Source organism: Pelodiscus sinensis, chromosome 11, assembly GCF_049634645.1.
Source record: "Pelodiscus sinensis isolate JC-2024 chromosome 11, ASM4963464v1, whole genome shotgun sequence".
In the NCBI taxonomy this organism is placed as follows: Eukaryota; Metazoa; Chordata; order Testudines; family Trionychidae; genus Pelodiscus; species Pelodiscus sinensis.
Genome location: NC_134721.1, coordinates 27,536,348 through 27,562,280, shown reverse-complemented (window position 1 = coordinate 27,562,280; position 25,933 = coordinate 27,536,348). Strand labels below are relative to the sequence as shown.

At 40.4% G+C, this 25,933-nt stretch overlaps 1 protein-coding gene across 8 annotated transcripts in view; it reads right to left on the bottom strand.

Moving 5' to 3' along the window:
* Positions 1-25,933, bottom strand: part of ARHGEF3 (Rho guanine nucleotide exchange factor 3) — a 256,294-nt gene that overhangs the window by 11,512 nt on the left and 218,849 nt on the right. For 7 of the 8 annotated variants that reach the window (XM_006130912.4, XM_075938874.1, XM_006130911.4 and 4 more), the window contains 7 exons: positions 16,530-16,637; positions 11,437-11,607; positions 5,343-5,405; positions 4,929-5,025; positions 4,762-4,838; positions 2,508-2,765; positions 148-318 (listed from right to left, as the gene is read on the bottom strand). In XM_006130912.4, coding sequence (XP_006130974.2) covers positions 148-318; positions 2,508-2,765; positions 4,762-4,838; positions 4,929-5,025; positions 5,343-5,405; positions 11,437-11,607; positions 16,530-16,637 — 945 coding nt within the window. The remainder of the gene's footprint in view (positions 1-147; positions 319-2,507; positions 2,766-4,761; positions 4,839-4,928; positions 5,026-5,342; positions 5,406-11,436; positions 11,608-16,529; positions 16,638-25,933) is intronic. The other variant, XM_075938877.1, reaches the window with a different exon arrangement.

Genomic DNA, 25,933 nt, shown 5'->3' with positions numbered 1-25,933 from the left:
GTATAACACAAAAGGTCCCAACAAGCTTTTTTCTTCACTCAAAATTGAACAGATGCTGTAGCCTTGCTACCCCAACCTGTAATACCATAGCACTGAAGATATATTTTTATCAAGATGCCTTATCTTTAAAAAGCATTTATTCCTTACCGCTCCTCTGTTGTTCTTTAGTTCACCATGACAACACACTACACGTGAATTATCAATCAGTGAATCCTTTTGGCCTTCTTCAAGATAAATGAGCCGCTCTTTGTAATACTGGCACTCAGATTCACCCGTCTTTATATTGATTTCGGCAACTATACCCTGAATGATATTTATCTATGGAAAAAGAACAAAGAGAAATGAAAATACATGAACTTCCATCAGCTAGGCCTTTCACACTCATTCTTAATTGTAAGAAGGTGATAAGAGGAAAAGTGTCACTTTACAATGTATTTAGGATTTCTTAGACTTACATGGTGATCTTATTTGGAAGGCTGCAAGTGTAAGATATGGAGCACACAACAATGTGTGCAGGTACTTTAGCATGGTTTGTATTTGTTTCTAACCCTTTGCTTCTTTGAAATCTGAAGCTTGCTTCTTGGTATCAGCCCTAAATGTTTAGAATGAAGGTAAGCCAAATTTAAACTCTGAACCCAAATGCATTTCTTATTAAACTAAAATTCTGAAACATTACTATGCAGGAGGAAATTCTTTAACCATCTTAATTTGAAGGAAACAAGGGCAGAAACAGTTGCCTTGTTCATGTTTTTAGCTCTCTTTTTAGTTAGTTTGTGTTTGACATAATACTGTGCCGTATTTGCTTCTTTTGTTTTTTGGTCGCTACTGTCTGATTGCATACTTCCAATATCAAATGAGGTGTATGGTTGACTGGTTAGTTCAAAATTCTGTGGTTCTACTGTATATGTATTCTGCACACACCGAGTACATGCATGGGGGTACCAAACAGCCTACATGTACACTTCTATAAAATATAAAAATCAAATACAGAATGTATTTTGTATCAAGCAAGAGACAGCATTTCAAATTAATGCCTTGATTTTGCAACACTTATACACATGGCACACGAGCAAGGTTTTGCATATGTATTAGCTTAAATGAGATTTTATACAAATAACGGTCTAGCTGAGCATGTATGTTTGCAAGATCAGGATTATGAGTAATTTTTCTGTTGAATTAAGGACAGTATAACAAACAGCACACAAAGACTTGTGTGTCAGACTTTGCATCAGAGGATCTTCAAGTGCTTCACAGATCTGCTGACTATTTATTATCCCTATATTCCAAATGGAGAAAAAATTAATAAAGAAAGGCTGTGTTTTGCCCAAGATCACAAGAGATTGGTAGTCAGGAATAAATTAGTCTCATCTCACTCAGCATCATTTCTAGGTGGCTAGAACGGGTGATTTAGTAATAGTGTTTATAAAATATTACACTGACTTCTAACAGAATTTGTGTCAGTTATGAAAGTTACACTTGTTAAGGGAATAAAGGCAAAATCAATTGTATTTTATTTTTCTGATATTTGCATGTTCTAAATCCTTTGAATAGATCTGCTGCCAGTCAGAATTTGTAGAGGTGCACAGTGTATGCTTATTTTTCAAGATTCTTTCCCAAATTAATTCTATCAATTAGAAATATACCAATAATTAATTGGCAGATGGGAAGACAAATTCATCTTACAAACCTAACAGTTTTAGGAGAAGACTAAATGTTATTACTTGCCCTGAATATTAACTTGGCAACTCGATGTTGTGAAATACATCACTTCAAAGAAACACTACTCTGATTAAATAGTTTACTACAAAGCTATATATAATTACTGTAATACATGAAAAATCCTGATCATATACTGTTAAAACAGCTACCAAATATTTCATTTCTGGAAAGGAAAAATTTTGAAATGAGATGGCATTTTACCAGACACTGGTTAAAGACAAAAAAAATACTCGGAATAAAGATTTAGAACCATTTAATTGAGGTTTCTAGTAGTTTTTGATATAAAGAGTCATTTGTAAGGGGAAAAAAAACCCACACACATTGTAAATAATTTAGGTTAAAATGTAAATCTACATGTAAACTCTAAATTCCATGCTCTAAATTTTGCACTGCTGCTGATCAGTTTTACATTGAAGAGTAAACCTGGGCAAGGCATCTGGGGAATGAGTAGCAGAATGATAACAGATGTGTCCTCTAGTGTGTCTTGTGAAATAATACAGTGTCAAAAGGTAGTCCCTGAATTTTTCAGCAAGTAACTGTTGTAGTCTACAAACTGTATTTACAACGAAAGCTAATAATTCAGATAATGACAATTTTAATTAAATGTAGTTCTATTTATTATGTACTAATTATACCCAGGAAGTCTCCACATTGAGCCATATGGTTTCATTACATTTTTAGAAAATCTACATATTTAGACACCCCACACATTAATTTATAATTAATTTTACACAACGCCTTTCTGAGTTGAAGCAGGAATGCTATAACATTTGTTACAAAAAACGTACCGCTTCTTCAAGGTGCTGTTGATCTGGATGATCATTTGGAGTATGCCTCAAAATTTCTCTGAGAAGCAGTGGGTATTTCACTAGACGACTTCTTGGGGTGTCAAGAAAATTCCAAAGGTCCAATTTGCGGCTGAAAGGAGACTCTAAGCAGCGCTGTAGAAAGTCTTGGACCCTGTGATCCTGTTTCTTGTGGTCCAATAAGGCTTTAGCTGCTACTTGATTACTGCAGTAGCTATCATATGAGTTTAGGCAAGGCAACTAAGGAAAGAAAAATGTGTTTTGAAACCATAAGCTGTAAAACTGAAAACAGAAGGCAGTATGCTGTACAAACACCCCTGTGCGCGTCAGGTATTTAAAACTGATTTAGAGGTCTCTTTCCTGGGAGTTGAACCCTACCGTGTGTGTGTGTGTGTGTGTGTGTGTGTGTGTGTGTGTGTGTGTGTGTGTGTGTGTGTGTGTGTGTGCGCGCGCGCGCGCGTGTGTGAGAGAGAGAGAATGAGAATGAATTAGATAAGGTATCTCTTCTTCCCCAATTACAAATTTCCCTGGCATCAGGATAAATTATTCTAACCTGTTATTCTTGTAAAATTGCTAGATAAGGCAGCAATTAAGTATCTATTTATCTATATATAGTACAATATATAAAATTTTTTTTACTGGAGTGGGGTGACTGGACCCTGAGTGTCCCACAATCCAGATAGTTGCCCTAGCCACTGGATTAGAGGCATTCTGTGTCTCTGGACCAGTGACTAGGGAATGTCAACATGTAGTCAGCTATACTACTAACAGATAAGTCCATGCTTATTGGTTAATCCTATCTACTACACACATTCTCCCCCCCCCCCCTTGCTGCCTCCCCAGGGAGCTGGCATGTGTGGAAAGCAGCTTTCAAGCTGGCTCCCCATGCATATCGGGTCCCATGTAGCCACCTGCCCCTCACAGTGCTGCCTCTTTTAAGATGGCTCCCTTCCAATTCTGGATCCTGCCTGCCCCTCCTGTGTGTGAATACCAGATAGTTAACATCCCTACCATTGACTAAGTACTTATAAACAGAGGAATAGCTTCAGGAGGACAAACTGAAGGAGCCCCACATCAGTATATCCCATAGCTCAGCGGTAAGAGCACACTATTGAGAGATAGGAGAGAAAGGAGAATTGAATCTGGGTCTTCAACAATCTAGGTGAATATGGGGCAGCACCCACATCAGCCTCCTCACTCTGATTGGGATATAGTCTAGTTGTCAGCTTCTAAGCATGCCTGCCACATTGGGACCCACCGGTTAGATAGGCAGAAAAGCATCTATCACATTGAGAGATAGGCATCCAGACACCTAGAAGGTGGTAGCAGCAGCGTACATTCATAGAGGCAAGAATTTAGGTGTCTAGAGAACTTTTATCCTGAAAATTTAGGCACCGAAATAGTTGGCACCTCAGCAAGGATTTTATGGATCCCAGTCAGCCTGAAATTAGGACTGAGGAGCCTAAGTACATTTGAAGGAATTGGATCTCTGGCACTTTAGTGATACCTAAGCTAAAAAGGTTTATATTTATATACAGAAGATTTTATGTATATTCAAATTCAAATAACCATATTTGGACAAGCTAAAATTCAAATACAAAATTATAAAACATTTAAGAATTATTTTACTCAAAAAGAGCTAAAAACCAAACTGAGTACATTTGTCTTTTACCAACAGTCATTCTTCTTAAACCCTTGTACCCCAAGTTTCAATACACACACATTTCTGACTCTTAATAGTCCAGTGATTTGAAAAGAGCTGCCAAATCCCTCACTGGCTATTCCCTTGAAAAATGAACCTAATTTTTGCTATCATAAAATCACTTTCTTTATACTGTGAAATAAACTGTCCATCTAAACCCTTAAAAAGAAAGGTTTTGTATCTTACCATATAAAGATGCAGTCAGATCTTCAGGTGGCATAAATTAGTGTAGCTTTACTCTGGCACATGATTTTTATTTAAAGTCATGCACTTTTAAACACGCTTATCACTATAAAGCCCTGGTTTATTTTAAACACACCTTTTTCTAAATTTTAAAAAAGTCTCAATTTAGGGAAAATGTTCCTTATTTAAAGTATATTATAATTCTTATTAACCAAATGTTTCTATAAAAGTTATTTAAGACTTGAAACACTATTTTCAAGAGATACGGACTATAAAAGATAAATTGTCTGAAAAGATACATACCAATGAAAGTTAAACTCATTTCAAATTTGATTAGAAAATCTGCCTTACCCAGGCCACAAGTATATGACCAACATGCTCAGTAGATCCATCAGGTTTTCTGACCTCTTGAAGCCGCCTAAGAAGATCTGACCAATATAAAATAAAGAAAAATTCACATGCTTAACATGCTAAGTGTAAATGAATGTGGAATCATAATTTATTGAACAAAATTATACCTTCATGTAGAGGGATAAGAGAGTCCAGTGTTCCAAATATTTGGTTTAATTCTTGCTCTGTCATTATGGAGAGTTTAAGCATAGGATCATGATAAGCCTGCAGAATAAAGCAAACATTAGCATATATTTGATTTTGAACAAATCAGATTTCACTTAAATTCTCTCAATTCTCTCATAACTCAGAAGGGGCTCAATTATTCACAAGTACAATTGTGTTAGGTACCAATTAAAAAACACTTAGACCAAAAGTTGAATGTTTCAGAATGTTAAAAGTGTCAAAGAAACAACAACAGGGATTCTAGTAGTTGTTTTTCAACCTTAACGAGATGGCAGTTGCAACGGTTAAGTTTACTATAAAAAATTTCTTTAAAGGATAAAAACACCAGTGTTTGATTAATTTATTTATAGAAATACCTTTTTCGCTAACTTCAAGTCTTCTATCAAGTCTTCTTCTCCCTGGGAAAGTTCAAAGATAGCCTGTAAAAAAGGGCATAACACATTTCTTATTTAAACTGTACTCAATTTTAAAAGTTACTGCTGTAGCCTGTTGTATTAGTGCACAGCTACATTTTCTTGCTAAATTTAGCTGAAGAAAAAAATGTAGATTTCATCTAGGGATGTTAAGTTTCGATTAATCGGCTAATCAAGCAGTCAATGGAATTACCATTGACTACTTGATTAGCAGAGAAAGGGTGGGTGGGGCACTTGCAATCCCGGCTGCGCCTTTGTCTTTGAATGTAGCAAGAGCCCCACAGGGCTACATTTCAAAGGCAGAAGTGCAATAGTAGGAACTTGGGGCAAGCAGGATTGCTTGAGTCTTTGCTTGCCCCGTTTCCCTGCTGTGCCCCTGCCTCCCTGTGGAGATAGTGCTGGAGGGGTCCAGCTTTTAAGCTTCTATTCCCCCCTCCCACTCTTGCTGCCTCGGATAGAGGCGGGGGTGGGGAGGGTTACTAGTCAAATCAACTACTCAACTACCTGATAAGCATATGCTTATTGGGTAGTCAACTACTCGCTTATATCCCTAATTTCATCTATAAAAAAATCACATTTGTTAAGTATTACTTTTAAAGACATGTTTTGCAAGACTTCTCATGAAACAGTTCTTATCTGAAAAAGTTACAGAAGTACAGTATTTGGTTTGATAGGTTTCAAAACCAGAAGTTCATCTTATATGTTATGATATTTTGAGGCAACCAAACAATATCAAATATTTTTGGTAAAATAATCAGTGTTTTCACAGCTAATTATGTGAGTGTTCTGCTTGGTTTTTTTAAAAAACAGTTAGAAAAAGCAGATCCTTTGCTAATGGAAATGGACACAGGGGGGAGAGCAGGAAAGAAAGGCACAGATTTGTGCTGCAGACACAAAGTTTGCCTTGGTGAGCATGGTGACACCCATTTATCCCATAGGGATGGGAAGAGAAGGCAGTTGATAAAGAGCAATCCCACTACATTGTAGCCAGACAGACCCCCCCCCCCCCGTCACATCAATCTTGCTTGCCCTCTGAGATGTCTGTATACAGGGCAGAGAAGGAACAATAAGGAAAATCAGCATAGCCATTAAGCTTTGATCTGCTTTGATGCGAGATCAGGATATGCGAGTTTTTCTCTGACTGAGTAACGATTAAGGCAATAAGCTGAGCTCGAGGCTGCAAGAAGTGCCCGGCTGGCACCCATGTTGATACCAACACACACAGCCGTCCCTGGGAGAGGAATCCCCCACTGAGAAAAGAATGCCCAGTACTTCCAATTTAATCCTCTCAACTCTCTCTTACAAGTGTAAATTAAGTTCACAACTCCCTTGTAAGAACTGGTGTCACAAAAGACAGACCAGCACCATTTGGCATCACAGATAAGAAAAAGAAATACGTGACCCAATGGGTATAAAGATGGGTACAGCAGCGCACTCACTTTTGAGTGTCAATCTACCCTCTACCTGCTGGTCGGGTTAGGTGTTTTGACCTCCCGAGGTTCCATGGAGACGCCCACCTCGTATTTTCGTCTTTCCGAGGAACTGAGGGACCGATCCTGGCCTGACACGCTGGGACCGAGCGACGCAGAAGGGGGTAAAAATTGTACCCGTATGTGTCCTTTTGTTTTAGTGCATGCATAGAATAGAGCTCTTTAAAGATTAAGCTGTCATTTGGTACCATTATTTTCTATTTCCTATCTTTATTTTTCTTTGTAACCATTTTTTTCCAAGATCTATATATACATATATATTTGCCAGCAGTTAAGAAATAGAATAGCCATTGCAACCATATGATTTATAAGCTTCCTCAATAAACCTGTAACTGTTTAAGCTTTAACCTGACTCCTTCAGTTGCTGTAACAGAACCAGGCACAATTTAAAAGAACTTCAGCCGGTCTTAAGGGACAGATATAGGGAGAGTTTGGGCATTTGGATTTGTGTCACTCCCAGGTGGCAGATTCACTGGGGCACCTATCAGTCTTTCCCTAAGGCTGCCCGCTGCGAAGGAATTACGAATTCTAGCAGCTGAAATCTAAGATGTTATAAGCTCTCCCTGTAAACTTATTGGGCGCCCATCAACCTCCTCCAGGTTGCCCGCTGCAAGGGACCCCGGTCCCAGCAGTTGAAGTCTCGGGTGTATAGCACATACACACTGCCCTGACCGTCGGCTGAAATACATCCACCATCTTCTGTCCGTCAGGTATCCCGGACAATGAAAGAGTTTCTTGTCCTACATATTACCAATGAATGGATGGAGGAGACAGATGCAATGTTTCAACTTGTGAGAGTCCCATTAAACACCATCAATTTTCTAATGCATAGCTCTGCTCTAAGGCTTTTTAGATACTTTCTGGATATTCCTTGGGATGACAGCCCACTCTTCAAGTGATTTTCCCCCAACATGCAGCATGTATTCAAATCTCAGATTTTCTCTGAGAATTCAGAATACAGGTGAAGATAAAAAGGGAAAAAGAACAGTAGTGATAGGATAGGGAGTCTGTTATAGACCACCAAATTAAGAGAAGGAAATGGATGAGGCATTTTTCAAGAAGGTAACAAGATTAGCTGACATGAGCTAGTATTAATGAGGGGGATTTCAACTTCTCTGAAATCTGTTGGAAGATATACAGCAAAACTCACTTATCATGGGTGGGCCCAAATCTCCTGCGCCCCCCTTGTCCACACTCTTCACTGGCCCAGGCTAGGACCACATCAGGAGTGGTGGTTGCGGAGCCTTGGTATGGGGCAGAAGTACAGCCCCCAGCTGGTAGCTGGGGCCAACGTCCTGGACTGTGGGTAGCAGAAGAGTGGCTGCCACTAGGACCTGGGGCTGGCAGCTGGATGTAGGAATAGAAGGCATATTGATCAAATATGCAGATGAAACAGTGTTCAAGGGGTATAGCTGCAAATACTTTGGAGGATAGAGCAAAAAGTCAAAGGGATATTGATAAAATGGAGAACTTGGCTGTAGACCACAAAAGTGAAATTTAGCAAAGAAGTGTAAGGTGCTAACTTAAAAAAAAATGCCAATATACAGAATTTGGGGGGGGGGGGGAGGGAAGAATAACTGGATTGGTAGCCACACTGTTGATAAGAATCTAGGAGCGATGGTGGATCACAACCTCAAGATGAGTCAATGTGATGCTGTTACAAAAAAAATGCAATTTTGGGTGCATTAAGAGAGGCATAACATGCAAGGCACAGGACGCGGAGCTGGTTAGGCCACAGCAGCAATCTAGTGTCCAATTACATAGAAAGAATATCAAGAAACTGGAAAGGATCCAGCGGCAAGTAACAGTGATAATTAGAGGGATGGGATAAAAGCCATATGAGCAAAGACTGAAGGGACTGGGTACGTTTATTTTGGAAGTGAGGAGATGGGAGGGAGGAGCGCATGCCAGAGGTACTCACACGCTTGAAAAGCTGACGTAACAAAAATAGAGAAAAGTTGTCCTTTGTAACAAGTGAGATCAAGAGGTAATGGGTTCAGATTACAGCACAGGAAATTTAGATTAAATCTCAGGCAAAACTTCCTAACTGTAAGAATAGTACGACAAAGGAACAAACTGCTTAGGGATGTCATAGAAGCTCCTTTACTGGAGGTTTTAAAAAAGTGGCTGGATATCTGTCTTGGATGATTTAGTTTTGACAAAAGTCCTGCATCATAGCAGGTTAGATTAGAGGATCCTTATGGTCCCTGCTACCCTTATGGATCTATGAATTAAGGAGGCTCCAGAATTTGAAAATCATGTTTGCACTGATGCACAATGGGCAAGAAGTTTTTAGTCTCAAACCTTTGAGGCTCTGATTTAACCAGTATGAGCACATGACAATTGCACTTCTTGATCCTGAATGAAGAAACAGAAATTTATATATACACTGTTGACTAGAAAAGGTCAGCTTTCATTTCTGGGAAGGGTGCCATAAGAGCACAGCTAGGATAAACGGTGCAGGTGACATCCTTGAATCCTGGCAACATTTCCCTCCATGCCCATCTTGGGATGGTCTGCAGCCAGACAGCAACAACCAGCGGAGGCTCTGAGTGCATTACACTATAGGGTGTCTCCACAATACAGGCAACATAAGTTCCAAAAAACATGGACATATAGCAAAATGACGAAGCATGGAATTTTTTTCCCCTGTGGCTGACTTCTGTTTGCATGAATTGGTCTTCCCTCCCCCCATGCAACGTAAGAGAGGGGAATGGGAGGACTTAACATGCAACACTTCCTACAAGCACCAACAACGTTAGTGCAAATCCGAAGTATACCCAGGCAACATAGTGGGGACGCCCTGTACTTCAGATTATCATCTACATCACTACCAGTGGACCTTCTAAAATGGAGATCTTTGTGCCAGGGTCTGTACCTAAAAGAGACCAATGTAGATCCTTGATCAAGGACTAACTTCTGCTGAAAGCTCATTGCCTTCCTGTGTGCACGCAGTACTTAGCATGTACATCATTCTGACTGTGGCCACGATGGTAGCACAAATAAAACAACCTCCATCACCCAAAACATGCACACCCACACAAACAACTCTAATCTCACATATCAATGTTACTACATAAGAATTATCAAACAATTTTGTTCTTTATCTAGAATGGTTTCCAACAATGGTCTTTATAATGAAACCCGTTCCACTGAACTCAATGGAAAAAAATCTCAGACTCAAGTGGAACCAGGATTTTACTATGTAATTTCAAATACTGAGCTAATGTTTACTAATTTACCATCATCCCTCAATTCCATGTTTTAGTCCAGTGTTTCCCAAATGATAGGTCCCAACCCACCAGTGAGTTTCTAGATGGTCGTCACATCCAGGGCCAGATTTTTCTAGCGAACACAAACATACGGAGGAGCTCCCAGACAGCGTTCCTGCTAAGATTTTCCCATCCATGAGCAGAATGAGTTTTGTCCTGTGCGCGAACAATGAGATCACATGAGCTTGTTCGGATGGGAGTGTAGCACCCCCACCACCTTGTGGGGAGAATTTCCGACGTGCCCCCTGTCCCAAGGAGCACTGCTCCATGGGAATCCTGTGTGCAGAGTAGGGGCTGTCCAAAGCTGCTCCTCACAGGGCTGGCCTGAGAGTCCCCTCCTGGGGAAGAGGGAAGTTGTTGCCAGTGCCTAAGGTTTGCAGGGAGTGAGGTGTTGGAGGTGGGCAGTGACATGTAGGGAGCAGGTGGGCACACAGAGGGTTGGAGGGCAGGGGGCTATAAGGGGCGGGGAGGGGGGAGAAAAAGAGAGGTGCAGGAGGCCCCAAGCCCCAGGAGCAGCCACACAGCAGTCCAGCTCCAGCTTCCTGGGCTGGCTGCATGGCAATCGGGAAGCCACTTTGCAGCCCTGAACACAACACCAGCTCTTCACCATGCAACTCCCGCTTCCTTCCAAGCAGGCCTCTGACGGGCCTAGCCCAAGCAGCGCCCCCCCAGCCAGTCCCAGCCCTCTGAGCAGTCCCAGCATCCCCCCACCATGCAGCAGGTCCCGGCTTCAGTTGCCAGAGCAGGCCCCAATCCATCCCCTCCCACCAAATGGCGGGAAGGTGAGTGCTGCTAAAGGAGGTGGGCAGATGGAGAATTTTTTGTGCACAGCCATGCACCTTTGGGGGAACTAAGGTCCCGGAGGGAGAGGTGTTTGAGTATTGGCTCACATCTTACTGGGGTGGGTCTTGGATGTGTAGAATTGCAGTGTTGCGCAGTACTCCAAGATTGAGAGGCAGCCAGGCCAAACCTGAATGGCATTTGCAATATCGTGTGCCAACAACCAGTTTCCAAAGTGGGGATCTCTGCCCAGCTCTGCAGGAAAGGGGTCACCACTGTAGGCAAGTGTGGACTGGGCTCATTCTCCAACTCTACATAGGCCTCCACACCAGGCCACAGGGATTAGGGTTGGGTTACAGTGACAGAAGGCACATATTTGTAATGGGCTGCAAAAAGACAAAATGTAGTTGGCGGATTGCCTTAGTAAAGTGTTTGAGAATCACTACTCTAGACAAAACTGTAATTTGAAGTTGAGAAAATTAGAAATACTAGTACCTCTTGACGCTTGATTTCTTTGGATGTAAGCATCTGATTGACACAAACATCAAAGGTCTCACTCCACAGCTTACTGTCCCTTCGTTTTGTGCTAGCCGGGGGCACATTTCGAGACCACTGTCGTGGAGTGAACAGATCAGGGCGACTGTCACTACGGAAACTGATAGAACGCTAACAAGACATAAAAGTAACACAAATGTTAGAGAGATCAGTTTGCTCATGTTTCATTTCAGATTCTCCAAAGCAAAACTAATATGTTAACAGGAGATACTTGCATATTTGTGCAAATCAGATTAAATGGAACAGGTGGATATAGCTATCAATTTTTCCAAATTTGTTGAGGCTATTGGCTCCATAACCTTTTTTAATACTAGGAACATAAGAAACATATGTTGTGGTCCATCTGTAGTTCAATAACCTGGTATATATCTGTTCTCAATCCTTAGTTTGTATAAGACTAATATGTACATTATATGTAACGCAATCATAAGAACAGCCATAGTAGATCAGATCAAACTTCCAAACAGCTATCAATGCTAGGTGCTTTAGAGGCAATGAACATAAACAGGTAGTCATCAAGTGATCATCCCTGTCATCCATTCCCAGCTTCTGGCAATCCCATTAGCCCAGATCTGCATATTCAAGCAAGAATTTTAGATATAGATTCAGCTGTTGTAGTTCAGGCCTAATCTTCAATATTTTTATTAGGCTGAATAATTTTACAACTTCAATTTATGATAAGATTTTTTCTAAATGTTCCAGGAGTCTGTCTTTGCACCACAATTCCATTCCTCACAACTAACAAGACAACATTTTGCTATTAAAGTAATTAACTGGTATTGAATACAAAAGGGCTACACCCAGATTTGTTATACTAGTTGCCCAGTATATTCCAATGTAACTTGGATACTAACTAATATAAAGGTAGTAAATAATTATATTTCCTAAATAAATTGTTGCGTTATATTTAGTTTATCCTTTTACAGATTTATAGAAGAAACAATTCCATATATTATTTTGGAAGAAAGATTCAGGTATTGCAATATCAAACATGGTCCATGTTAAGGATGTTAAGAGGTGGATAACATCAACTAATCGTGTAGTTGATACAATCTGTATTGACTACAGGATTAGTTGATAAAGGGAAGGAGCTCTGTTCTGTCTCATGCCAATCCAGGAGCTACCCCATTGGAGCTCTGTAATTTAAATGTAGTTGGAGCTGGTACGCAAGCAGCCCAGCTCCTATTACAGTGAACCTGCAGAGGCGCAATAGGAGAAGGTCCTGTACCTGGCGCGAGCCAGGACTGCTGAAGCTCTGCATTTTAAATGTAGTACAAGCCAGACAGCTCTTACTACACTTAAAATGCAGAGCTGCAGCAGTTCTAGACTGGCACAAGCCAGGCTTGCTCAGTCCCAGCTGCTGCACACAGAGGCTGCTTTGTAGGAGCTTTCCCTACTTGCCTTTCAGAGGCACCTAGGGTTGCCAGATGGTTGAAACAATACCAAACACCGCCCCCCCCCCCCCAAAAAAAATCACTGGGAAAAAATTCTGTTGGGGGGGGGGGGGAAGAGGCGGAAAGAGACCAAGGTTGTTGAGGGTGAAGAAAAAAGAAAAAAAAGGGGACTTAAGAAAAACAATTTTTTGTCACGTTTAAGAGTAAGTGCAGAGATAGGAACGGGGGAGCAGTTAAGCACTAAGACACCCCCCTCCCCCAGGTCTTTTGGCCGGCACCCATTTCGTGCCAGCAGCCTTGGGGAACCAGATAAGCATGGGGGTTGGGGGATTGCGGGTGGTGGAGTTTGGGGGGAGGGGATGCCGGGTGCTAATTGTTTGTAGGGTTGCCAGGTGCCCGGCATTTTCACCTCGTGTCCGTGGAAAACTTCAGAATACCGGACAGCTCAGGTGTCCAGTATTCTCTTACTTTTTTTTTTTTTTTTTTTTTTAACTGGACAGGAGCGAAAATACTGGACTGTCCAATTGAATACCAGACACCTGGCAACCCTGGAGGCAGCAGCGCTGGGGGGCCGCGGGGGGGGGGGGGGGGAGAAATGGGAGGAGAAGCAGCATTGCAATGATGGTGCTGAGGGGAAGTGGCTTTTAAGCCGGCTCTCTCCTCCCCTCCCCAAACTTTTGTTTCCCCTCTCCCTTCCTTGCTGCCTCTGTATCAGGCCCCCAAACAGGCCCCTGGCCTCCTGGGAAGGTCCCCCAAGCCAATCCCAATCCCCTGAGCAGCGCCTGCCCCCCACCCACCACATGTCCCTGGTTGCCAAAATAGGCCCCAATTCCCCTCCCACCATGCAGCAGGTCTGCACCCCTCCCCTCCCACATGGCCTCAACCCCCTACTTTCAGCTGCCTCCTCACCACGCAGCCTCAGCTGGCTCCGGCCCGGAGCAACCACCTGCCGCGCCACTCACTTCCACTTGGCACCTTAGTGGGAACTATGTTGCCAAGTAATTTTTTTAAAACCATTGTTTAAAAAAAAATAAGAGCACAACAAAAACCTGTACAACTTCATCAAAAAAATCTGTCAAATACATGCACACAATGCAAACTAAAAATCAATGGATACTGAAGGTATATTCAGGAAACCAACATTTATCTCCTGAAGTCTAAATTATACCTTATAAATACCTTCTACCATATATATCACAAGTCAGTTTCAAATGCAGCCCCATGCAACTGATAGTATGAGTACTTAAGAGCACAACAGCTGTTGAAGGCCCTGAAATAAAATCTTGCCAAAAATCTCATTCACTTTTCACATTCCTGTTAACTGGAACTAATGGAGCCTTTGTTTCAGAATCAGACCAAATTTTTCTGAGGCAGAGGCAGACTGTGGGTGAGATTTATATCCCATTTCCCAAGGGATTACAAGCATCTCTGCTCTAATCACACTACAGTATACCTACAGGATAAAACATACCAAGATGAGTTCAAACATCTTGCCTCTCCCCCATGTCCATAAATGCTGTTTTTGTATGCAGAGGTATGCACTTTTAACAACATATTTAAGGAATACCACAGATACATTGCTAACCAAATGCTGGCTTGTTTGCTTTCTAGATAAACTATTACTGCTTTTTTCATGGTCTTTTACTCTAAGTATTTATCAGAAGAATTCCAGGTGGTCTGCCAATGGGTAGGGGGAGTAATGTGAGCAATTGTCCTGTAGCAGTGACTGGAGCCCTGGTCCCATTACACTGCTGCCAGCATGCTATGCTACACACAGAGGAGTGCTAAGGGCTGAGCAGTAGGAGCAGAGTGCCACACTTCCAAGCTGCCCTCAACCTCCCCCCGCTTTCCACAGTCAGCTCTGCACGTTCCATAAGCAGGGAGCTAGCCCCACCCTCTCCTTGCCCGGTGGCCAGCAAAGGCTGTTGAGCCTACTGAATTCCAGCATAGAAATAGTTTTATTTTTCATGTCCAAAATTAAGCACAACTGGTAGCTGAAGCAGTGTTAAGTTTTTTGAATAGAAATTATTTCTTACTTAAATAAAAGATATTTTATTCATTCTTGCTCTTCAGAGAGCTTAAAATCTATAGTGAATTATAGAACAAAGTTAAGTGTACTCTCTCAAACGCCTACTGTTTTAGTGGGGAAAATGGCTCTGACAAAACACTGAATGCCCACTAGGAAGTGCTCAATTGACTCAGCTCCTTGTAAAGTCACTGAGAATTAAGATACCCATCTTCTGGCAGGGGATATGCAATATTTTGTAGGATCCAGTCCTACTTCAGTCTCCAAGCAACTGTATATAGTGCACATGTAAGTTGAAAAAAAAACAAAACCTAAAAACAAAGCAGAATATCTTCAGAATAAAATGTATATTTGAATTGCATTGTTATTTGATTGCTTGAAATACTTAAAATAGACAGCTTTGAAATTTGGCTCCAAGACCTATCTTCTATCACCCAACTTTTTGTCCACTGAAGGTCAAAGTTCATCATTAAGAGTGACAATAAAGAAAGTGGACTTTTTTTTTTGAAACCACCACACACACACACTCACTCGCCCACTACACATACTCTCCCTGTCAAAAATAAAAATCAATGGAAATTGTATTTTTTCCCCACCAAAATTCCAAACTCAGAGAATTCTATTAGAGCGCTTAGACTTTCCCTAACAGCTCTAATAGAATTCCATGATTCCATGAGTTTGGAACTTTGATGGAAAAACAATAAAATTTCCATTGATTTTTATTTTTGACAGGGAGAGTATGTGTAATGGGTGAGTGAGGTTTTGTTTAAAACAATGAAACAAAACACAAAAACAAAAAACCCCAAGACTACTTTCTATATTCTGATGAAATTTTATTTTTTTCCCCATCAAAATTCCAAACAGAGAATTTCTCTAACAACTCTAATAGATAAGCATAGGTTGGGGGTAGGGGACAGTTTGTTTGGGTTTAGCATTTAAGCTAAACACACTAATATTGTATGGCAAAGCTTGGCTTTTTCCCCTAGTCATTTCAATATGATGAAGAACTACAGGGGCAGAGAGGTGGTTTGAGAGGGAGGGATTTTAATTTTTCAATTTCCTGGCTCATCGGCCATGGATTATCTTACACTATAATGCATCATTTTAAAATATGTCATTTAAAAGTACACGTCAAAGATACCTGAGAATATGGATAGCCACCATTTTAGATATACCTATAAAACGAACACCTTCTCAGGTAACTGAACTATGCACATATTTTTAATATTGGTTTATCTCTGTCCTGACATCAAGAATGGTATTCGTTTGCTGTTTGCTCCTTAAAGATTTCACAAGAAACATAAGCATTCTACGACAGAAAATTACAGTGGTGAATGACCACAGAGTTTTAACAGCACCAGAGCTATTTAACTTGCCATTACAAAGGCTTCCCCTGTACATTACCACTGCATTTTTTATTGAGGAAAAAAAGTTTTTCATTTTCTCCTTAAACTGCTCAGAGGTACATGAGATAATGAGACATGCATAAATATACAGATATACAAAATAAATTTTGAAAAACACAGCCCTAAAAACATGTGACAGCACATCTATGCTTCTTTTATTGAAATGCAGATCTGAATACTCAACACAGAAATCTAGTGTTATCTTACCTGAAGTGTTTGACTAAACCGCTTTAATGGGGTTGCCCGCACAGGAGGAATGAGGCTTGCTAGTGATGTAACCCTAGATAGAGGCTTGACCCGTTTGTTGCTAGGCTCCTGTAATTAAAAAAAAAAAAAAGTAGGGGTATGTTAAAGTCATCAGAAAAACATTTATGCTAATTGTTAATTTTTTAATGTGAGCAAAACAGACACACAGCTATGGTAGTAAACAAATAATTCAAGTCTGTAATGATGACAATGACAGATTGTCCTTGCTCCTCGCCTACAGATCTGAGACATGGCTGAAACATCATATAGTAGGCAGAAGTAGTGGCATCACTGAGAAAGACAGAAAGAAGCTCTCTCCATATATAGTAAGTATTCTTTTACTAAGATACTCCTTTTAAAATGGTTTGTTTTGAGGGTGGAGGAAGTGCCCCTCAAACTGAAAAATGCTTTGCTGCTTATGCATATTATGATGACCTTGTCATTGAAGGGAACATGTACAAATACAAAAAGTTCAAGCTTCATGGTTTTTTTCCTCTGTCCTTGAAAGTATGTAGTTCTGCATTTTGTTAACATGCTATACTGAAAAGTACAAATTAAAACAAAACAATTTGTGCCGTATTTATATTTACATGTAAATATGAATATAGGTGAATAATCATATAGATGTTTACAAAATACATTTAAATGAAATAAGACCACTTTTCAACAACAACCTACTGTAAAAACAGTTTTCTTCCCTCACACACTTAGGCTTCTAGAATGCCTGCTTTTTATGAAGACATTACAGTATTCCATTTGTTTTGCATACAAAAAATGAAAATGTTCGCAATAACTGCAATACAAGGAAAGATTATAATAAATATGTAAAAACAGGAAAAAAAAAAGTTACCCTTGTCTTGCTAATCTCCATCTGACATTTAATGGATCTTGAACAGCACAAGGAAAATGCTACCTTTGATAGAAACAGAGCCAGACCTTCCAAACGAAGTAAAAAACCCATCCAACATCATATTTTAAGTACATCCTACAGCAGTTCATCTTTCCTTTTCAGCCATGTTCATAAAGTTTGTGTAGGCATCCTAGCCTACAGTTTTCTAGACAAATCCTTAGGAGAAAGTACCATGTCATCCATACTATCTTTTTGCTCACAGGTATGAATCCTTTTAGAGATGGAAATTTACCATCCTTCCTGGTATTTAGAAAAATCCCAGAAGTAGTAACTCACGATTTTCATTACTGGTCACCATTATTCTGTTTCATTAGCACAGCTACACAGACGAAAAAGGAGAATCAGCAAACACTGAAATTTATTTCTCAGCAGGCAGAGTTGGAACTCCATAAACACCTCCTGAAATGCAGGACCAAAATGCCCCCGCAACCTGTATTAAAAATAATCCATTTCCCCACACATGGAATGTGATGCTAAAATCATTTTAGCACCTCCCCCTAAACATCAGTCTGTATTCTTATATTCATCATGAAGGTGCCATTCAGAGTCTTTCCTTTCCAGCAATCATCTCTTTGACACAGCTTTTTTGAAGGAGCACTTTTTTCTTTTTTTAACATCACTGCAGCATGACTGGCATAATGAACACACCACAGAGAGTCTTTCAGCTTCGACTGTAATTCTCCTCTCACTGGTGCCTCCGTGATCAGCGGTATTGTTTATTTTTGAAATTCATATTGACAATCCACTAGCCTCTCATGATAGAGACTGTTTGTCATTAATCACACTGCACTGCAGTGAGAGTACACAGAAGTCCCAAGGCAAACCGAGTGCTACAGAGGCTACTTAGGCATATACTATCTCTAATATTACTGGAATCTGTTATTTAGAACTATGCAAACGAAAGAATTAGGATAGCAAAAAAGAAAACATATCTTCCTAGAAATTAGGCAGAGGGAACCCTTGAGAGAGGATTCTCCTCTCCCTATTACTGTATCATATTCTACAAGCTTTAGGGGGTAGCCGAGTTAGTCCCTAGAAGTTGCACTTTATAGATGAATGGAGTAAAGGGGTTGGGCCCACAAAAGCTGATGATACCATCAACATGTTTTGTTAGTCGATAAAATGCTACCAGACCATGTGTTGTTCTTTAAGTTTATTTTCTACAAGGTTTGGCATAGTTTCTGCTCTGAATGTGGTCTTAGGTCAAACTGGAATTATGTTTCTGATATACTGACCTAAAGTCAGCTCTGGTGTAAAGTGATGTAATTTGGCCCCACACTGCATCATAGTGTAACCTGCTTGAAAGTTAGAATATCAGATTTCAATTAAAATCTATTAGAAGCCTTTATAATCTTTGTGCATATTAACAAATAACTCTTTCAATCTCAAAATTTAAATCCAACACATAATGAATACTAACAAATATTTTAGCAATGATATTGTAAGGCCCATTGAGAATTCTTAAGTAGGGTTGGCAACAATGTTCCTTCTAAATTTTTCCATCTATGTGCGGAATAAACGTTATGTGCACTGAGGCATGTGCAGATGTGCATCAACAGTAGACACACGCTGCTGGCTGTGGGTGCTCTGCTAGTCAGCTGGGCACCATTTGAATTTTTCCTGGGTGGCTGCCCAAATGCTCAGCTTTCAGGGAACACTGGTTGCCAAGTGTCTGGTTTTCGACAGGAATGCCAGGTTAATGAGGGATCTTAGTGGCTCTGGTAGGGTTGTTAAAAATCTGCTTGGCAGTGCAGTGGGGGCCAGAGACTAAGACTGGTTCCCTACCTGCCGTGGCTCTGTACATCTCCCATAAACAGCCACCAGGTCCTTTCAGCCTCTATACAGTGAGTCTCTGCATACTGCCTTCATCCCAAATGGAAGAAACATCAATGTGAGCTATGAAGATGGTGCATGCAAGCATTAGGGCAATACTCTGGTGACTGCTTCTTCCTGGTAGCAGTCATAAGCACTGCCAGGTCCCTCACCCTGAATCCTCTCCAGCACCACAAGCCCCTACACCTGCCCAGAATCTCCTCCCATACCCAAATTCTGTCTCAGAGCCTGCATATAACCCCCACCACTCATACACACAACCCCTTGACCAGCCGAGCCCCATCCTGCACCACAAACATCTCATCCCCATTCTCACATCCCAGTCCATGCTCAATAGCTGGAGCCCTCACCTCCTGTCTGCACACCAACTCCCTGCCCCAACCTGGAGCCTTCACCTCTCCCTCCCACCACCTCAACCTGGCAGAGTGAGAGAGAGTGGGAGAAAACAAGTAAATTCTTATTCTTTTGTGTCTCTTTAGTGTCTTCTAGAGGACCATTGGGATTCCCTCCTTCAGGAATGTCTGAAACTAGTTGATAGAAAAAAATGTCAAGACCCACTTTGAATACTCAGTGTTTGCATGCACGTGCAGTTTATTAATGGCTATACAAAGCCTGCAGGTAAAGGGCTCATGATTTTCTCAACTCCCTGGGATTCATAAACCTGAAAACACCGTGTAAATTGATACGCAGCAACAAGTAAACTTGGAGAAGATTATCCAGTGAAAAAGAAAAAAAAATCCTGTTTCATTTGGAAGATGGGGGGGAGGGGAGAAAAAAAGAGAAAAAGTGTAAATGAATTAAAGGTACCCCCTGTTCCTTCCCTAAACTGTCCTCACACTATCCGAACACTTCCCCTTCTTCCACGTGGGGCTGCAGGAGTTATTTTACAGTTCCAGCAAGAGCAGAGGGAAGACCTAGAAACATGTTCTTTAACCTTTTAAAAATAAACCATTTCACTATTCTGCAGGGGATTGTGAGGACTGCTATTGGAAATCTGTGTTCTTACACTCAAACTGCTTAAGGAGACAACATTTTCATTAGTCTCTACTGCAGAGCCTAACTGCAGCAGATGTTAAGAAGAAGAAATCAATCTAGCTGTTTCTGCTAGGGGCTGCTTCAACCAAAGGAGGACAGGATAGGACTACAGCTGCTAGCTGTAAGAGAGACAGACATTGTCAGAACCTCTAACAGTCACCAGAGTCAAAATAAACTGACTAGGTCACATATATGTGGGTTTGTTCTTTGAAGTCTTATTCCTCCCAATATATGGATCCATTTTACCTACCACACTGAATTCATTTATTTCTTATATCAAACCAGATTAAACCAAATAGGCGACAGATTTTTATCACAATCACTGGAAGCTATAGAACGGAAAGAAGTCATACAAACAAGTTTAAGAATAAAATCAAACTGAATTACTCTGAGTCCTGGAAACACTACAGATCTATTTTAAGAATTAACACTGCAGTGTCAGAGACCCTGGAAAATAAATACAGGGTATCCATCTACATATTAGAGTTAAAGAAGGAATTGCTTTGAACCTTCTTGAAAACAAGTTTTTTTGCATACTAGTTGACAATTTGGGACTATGTCTGGGACAAATTATGAATGCCATGTTGCTCCTTGTTGGTTTTTTTGTTATGAGAATGTCATTTATGACTATAAACTTCATTGCAACTTTCACTTTGCTTTGTAACCTCCATGCTGGTTCAAGACAGGTAGGTAGTGATAAAAACCAATATTCTCTCTAATCTTTTCCATCCACATGTGGAATCCTTTTTTATGTATAGAGAGGCATGTGTACCACTAGTAGAAACAAACAAACAAAAAATCTAGCTATGCGTGCTCTGCTGGTTAGCACACGAATCTCGCCTGAGTGGCCACACAAATGTACAGTTTACAGAGGATACTGGTAAAAACTCATCTAATTACAGTCAAATTCTGGGCAGTGTGTGCTCATGCTAGGGAGGGAGGTCAGCCGAGGCTGGTTCAGATATATCACCACATTGAGAGGAACAAACAAACAAGTTAGAACAGAGGAGATAAGTTCCCTAGAAATATGAAACTTCGCTTATTTACAGTAATGGTCTAATGGTACTGTATCATACCGCATAGCTTTTGCTTTAAACACAACACACTCCCTCTAAAAATAAACCTTGATTTACTAAAACCCAGAGTAGATGTAGACCACTGCACAGGAAAGGGAAGAAGTAGCCGAAGAGAGTTCTAACATCTCATAAGATTAGCATTCTGCTCTTGGACAGCTAGAAAATTCACTTTTTTAAAAAAATGTGCACTGAGGCACATGTAAATGTGTACTTCCAGAAGAAACAAATAACCTAGCTGTGGGTGCCTAGGAGCCCCAGATGGTAGCCACCTCCTCATGTGGCCCTTCCGCCAGCTTCCTCCCACATAGCAGTTCAGTCCTTTCTGCTCTTTGTTCTATTGCATAATGAATTAGGAAACGATCATTTAAAAATGTGGCAACAAAAAGAAAAGTTGCACATCTATTTTTGAAGTTGCATAAATCATATTACATGCAGACTCCTGCTTAACAATCCAGGCCCTAATATTTAAGACCCTATTCTTAGCATTTAAATTACTACTTAAGCCATTTAAAGTTAAGGATGCTTGGCACCTTGGAAAATACAGCTATTATATTCTTGCATGTTACAGAGTTATGGTTTGCTCTTCACTCAGCAAAACAGTAATATGATATGCAGATAGAAAAGTCTGAGGCCAGGGCTAAAAGCTCTTCCTGTCATTAAAAACTCAACCACAATAAAAGGTTACTTTTTTACTGGTTTTCTTAAAGAATAGGAATCCCCTAAAGTTCAAGTATGAGCCTGCCTGTCAAACTGAGTTACATTTATTTCATAATATTAATTTTCTATGTGGTCTCATTCTGCCAGGCCCCCTACAGCTTCCTAATTTCCACATACTGTTGGGGGAAAGCACTCTAAGTCAGTTTTAAGTTTTCTTACCAGAACCCCATCCCACCTCTCATATTCATCTTATATCTTCTGCAGAATTACAAAAACAATGACCTGGATAACATGCAAGAAAGCCCATATCATATAGAGGACCAGATGCCATACAATAGGTGTTTATTTGGCTTGATACCAAATTCTGATATTTATTTTGATGAGCTCTTCTAGGCAGTGTAGTAATTTTCCCCTTAACAATTAAAGTCTGAGTGTATAAGAGCTGCTCACATAATTGCTTTTCCACCTGACTCCCTGCACTTCTTATCAGCAACTTCAACAAAGGGACTATGTTACATGACTGGTGTTGAATTTGACAAACAAGGGCAAACAATCCCGAGTGGGGATGTAAATATCCCTCTAAAAAGTTAACAGGTTAAACAATATACTTTTAATCATGTAATGGTTAATTGAGGTCCAGGCAGCCCACCATGGGCAGGGGCTCCTCCAGCCTGGCCTTCTGTAGGTGTGGGGAGGGGCAGCTCCAGCTGGCTGGGCTGCAGCAAGGGGGGGGGCTGCAGCAGGAGTGGGGGGAGGGCTGCAGCCGCCCCCCCCCAGTTAACCATTTACCTGGTAAGTATGCCAGGAAGGCTAATGCTTACCTGTTAACTGGTTAACTTTTTATATCCCTATCCCCGAGGGGTCATTCATTATACCTTTGTAATGGACATTGTCACTAACATATTCTATTCATTTTTCCGATTTAGCATATTTTCTTTATAAAATCATAAAGTGCCAATCGAAACCTTCTAAATAAACTCAGCATTTTAAAAATATAATCATCATCCCAAAACCTTCATCAGTACAGGTTGCAGATGAAACCTCTCAACATATCCAGTAAAATAAATGAATCCATGCCAATTTCATTAACAAAGCCTCTTATCCAATAAATCATGGGAAAGTGTACTTATCAGTACAGTATTGACACCTTTGGATCTACCAATTTTTGAAATAAAAAAAGATTCTGCACAAACCCATATGAATTTTTGTTGTGTTTTTCTTCTTGTCACATGATCAAAATACTCTAGTTACCTTTGTTTTTATGCTACCCACATTTTCTGTGTAAATCTAGTAATCTAGGTGTTTACAGTATTAACTCCTTGACAGTGGAGCACTCATTACTGGTAAAAGGATTCATTCTGGAAAACAAAAATTAGCCTCAAAAGAGTTAACCATGTTTCTAAAAGCTGAAACAGTGCAGTGTCTTTGTTTCAAACAAAATCCACAAGTGTTGCCAGTAAAATAAAACAGAACCACTCTGTTTCAGACACTATATTTCTGGCAAGATTTCCATACCCATTTACTTTAAAAGTTATTAGTTTTTTGTCAACATTATAAGAGTATGTCAACATTTGTCGTGGCAGACAGCCCAAAATTATTTTATTAGTCTGCTACTGGTTAAATTGGCGTAGGATTAAAAAGTTCTAATAAATATCCTCAAATATTGGGAGTTCAGCAGAAAACCACATTGAAGTTCTGTTCCACAGGATATTACAAATACTTAACCTTCAGCAAAACTATATATACATACACACACAGTACAATAGCGTCTCTCTTAGTACAGCAAATATTTTACCTAACAGTAAATTAAGCCATGCTTAGGCAGTGTTTATATTGATTTAGAAAAAGAGGGAAAGAGAATTAACTCTTCAATCAGTAAGAGCAGATAAGCTAACTCTAGGATCCTAACATCTCCAGTGCAGTCAAACAGCCCCTTAGCTTGAGGCAGCTGGCATGGGGGCCCGGCCAGCCCTGGATTTTCAATTGCAATGTAGACATACCCTATTAAATCAACAGCAGAACTGGAAAATGAGCTTCACAATGGCAGAATAACTAACTGATTGATGTTCTAACCCCATACAATTCTCAGGGCTGGTCTACGCTATAAAGTTAGGTTGCCCTAGCTAAACTGTTCAGCTTAGAAAGCCCACTTGGTATATTTTTAATTAATTACCAAAGATTTACCTTTGTCTCCTGATAGCTTATAAATAAATGCTCCATGTTTAAGTACTGTTCACTCTTGTAGAGCTGCAGGCAGCAGTAGGGTGTGGGGATGTATGTAATATACAAACAGCCTGACATATTATTGCAACCATTAGGAACTTATCCTTAATTGCCTACACAAATCCATCCCAAATCATCGAAAAATCCATCGACCTGCAAGGACCTCCAGCAGTCCAAAAAGGAGGGTGAGGAGGGAAAGAGACAAAGAAGAAAGATCAAACTCACAGCGTAAATAATCCATTTAATAGAATAGTAGGTCTGGAAGGGACCTCAAGAGGTCTTCGAGTCCAGACCCCTGCCCTCATGGCAGGACCAAGTACTGTCTAGACCATCCCTGGTAAACATTTATCTAACCTACTCTTAAGTATCTCCAGAGATGGGGATTCCATAACCTTCCTGGGCAATTTATTCCAGTGTTTGACTACCCTAACACTTAGGAACTTTTTCCTAATGTCCACCCTAAACCTCCCTTGCTGCAGTTTAAGCCCATTGCTTCCTGTTCTATCCTAAGCGGCCAAGATGAACAAGTTTTCTCCCTCCTCCTTATGACATCCTTTTAGATGCCTGAAAACTGCTATCATGTCCCCTCTCAATCTTTTCTTTTCTAAACTAAACAAACCCAATTCTTTCAGCCTTCCTTCATCGGTCATGTTCTCTAGACCTTTAATCATTCTTGTTGCTCTTCTCTGGACCCTCTCCAATTTCTCCACATCTTTCTTGAAATGCGGTGCCCAGAACTGGACACAATACTCCAACTGAGGCCTAACCAATGCAGAGTAGAGTGGAAGAATGACTTCTCGTGTCTTGCTCGCAACACACCTGTTAAAGCATCCCAGAATCATGTTTGCTTTTTTTGGAACAGCATCACACTGCTGACTCATTCAGCTTGTGGTCCACTATAACCCCTAGTTATCCTTTTCTGCCATACTCCTTTTCTGCCGTACTCCTTCCTAGACAGTCACTTCCCATTCTGTATATGTGAAACTGATTGTTCCTTCCTAAGAGGAGCACTTTGCATTTATCTTTATTAAACTTCATCCTGTTTACCTCAGACCATTTCTCCTATATGTCCAGATTATTTTGAATTATGACCCTATCCTCCAGAGCAGTCGCAACCCCTCCCACCTTGGTATCATCTGCAAACTTAATAAGCGTACTTTCTATGTCAATATCTAAATCGTTGATGAAGATATTGAACACAGCCGGTCCCAAAACAGACCCTTGCGGAACCCCACTTGTTATACCTTTCTAGCAGGATTGTGAACCATTAATAATTACTCTTTGAACACGGTTATCCAGCCAGTTATGCACCCACCTTATAATAGCTCCATCTAAGTTGTATTTGCCTTGTTATTGATAAGAATATCACGCGAGACCGTATCAAACGCCTTACTAAAGTCTAGGTATACCACATCCACCGCTTCTCCCTTATCCACAAGACTCATTATCCTATCATAGAAAGCTATCAGATTGGTTTGACATGATTTATTCTTTACAAATCCATGTTGGCTGTTCCCTATAACCTTGCAACCTTCCAAGTGTTTACAGCTGATTTCCTTAATTATTTGCTCCATTATCTTCCCTGGCACAAAAGTTCAACTAACTGGTCTGTAGTTTCCTGGGTTGTTCTT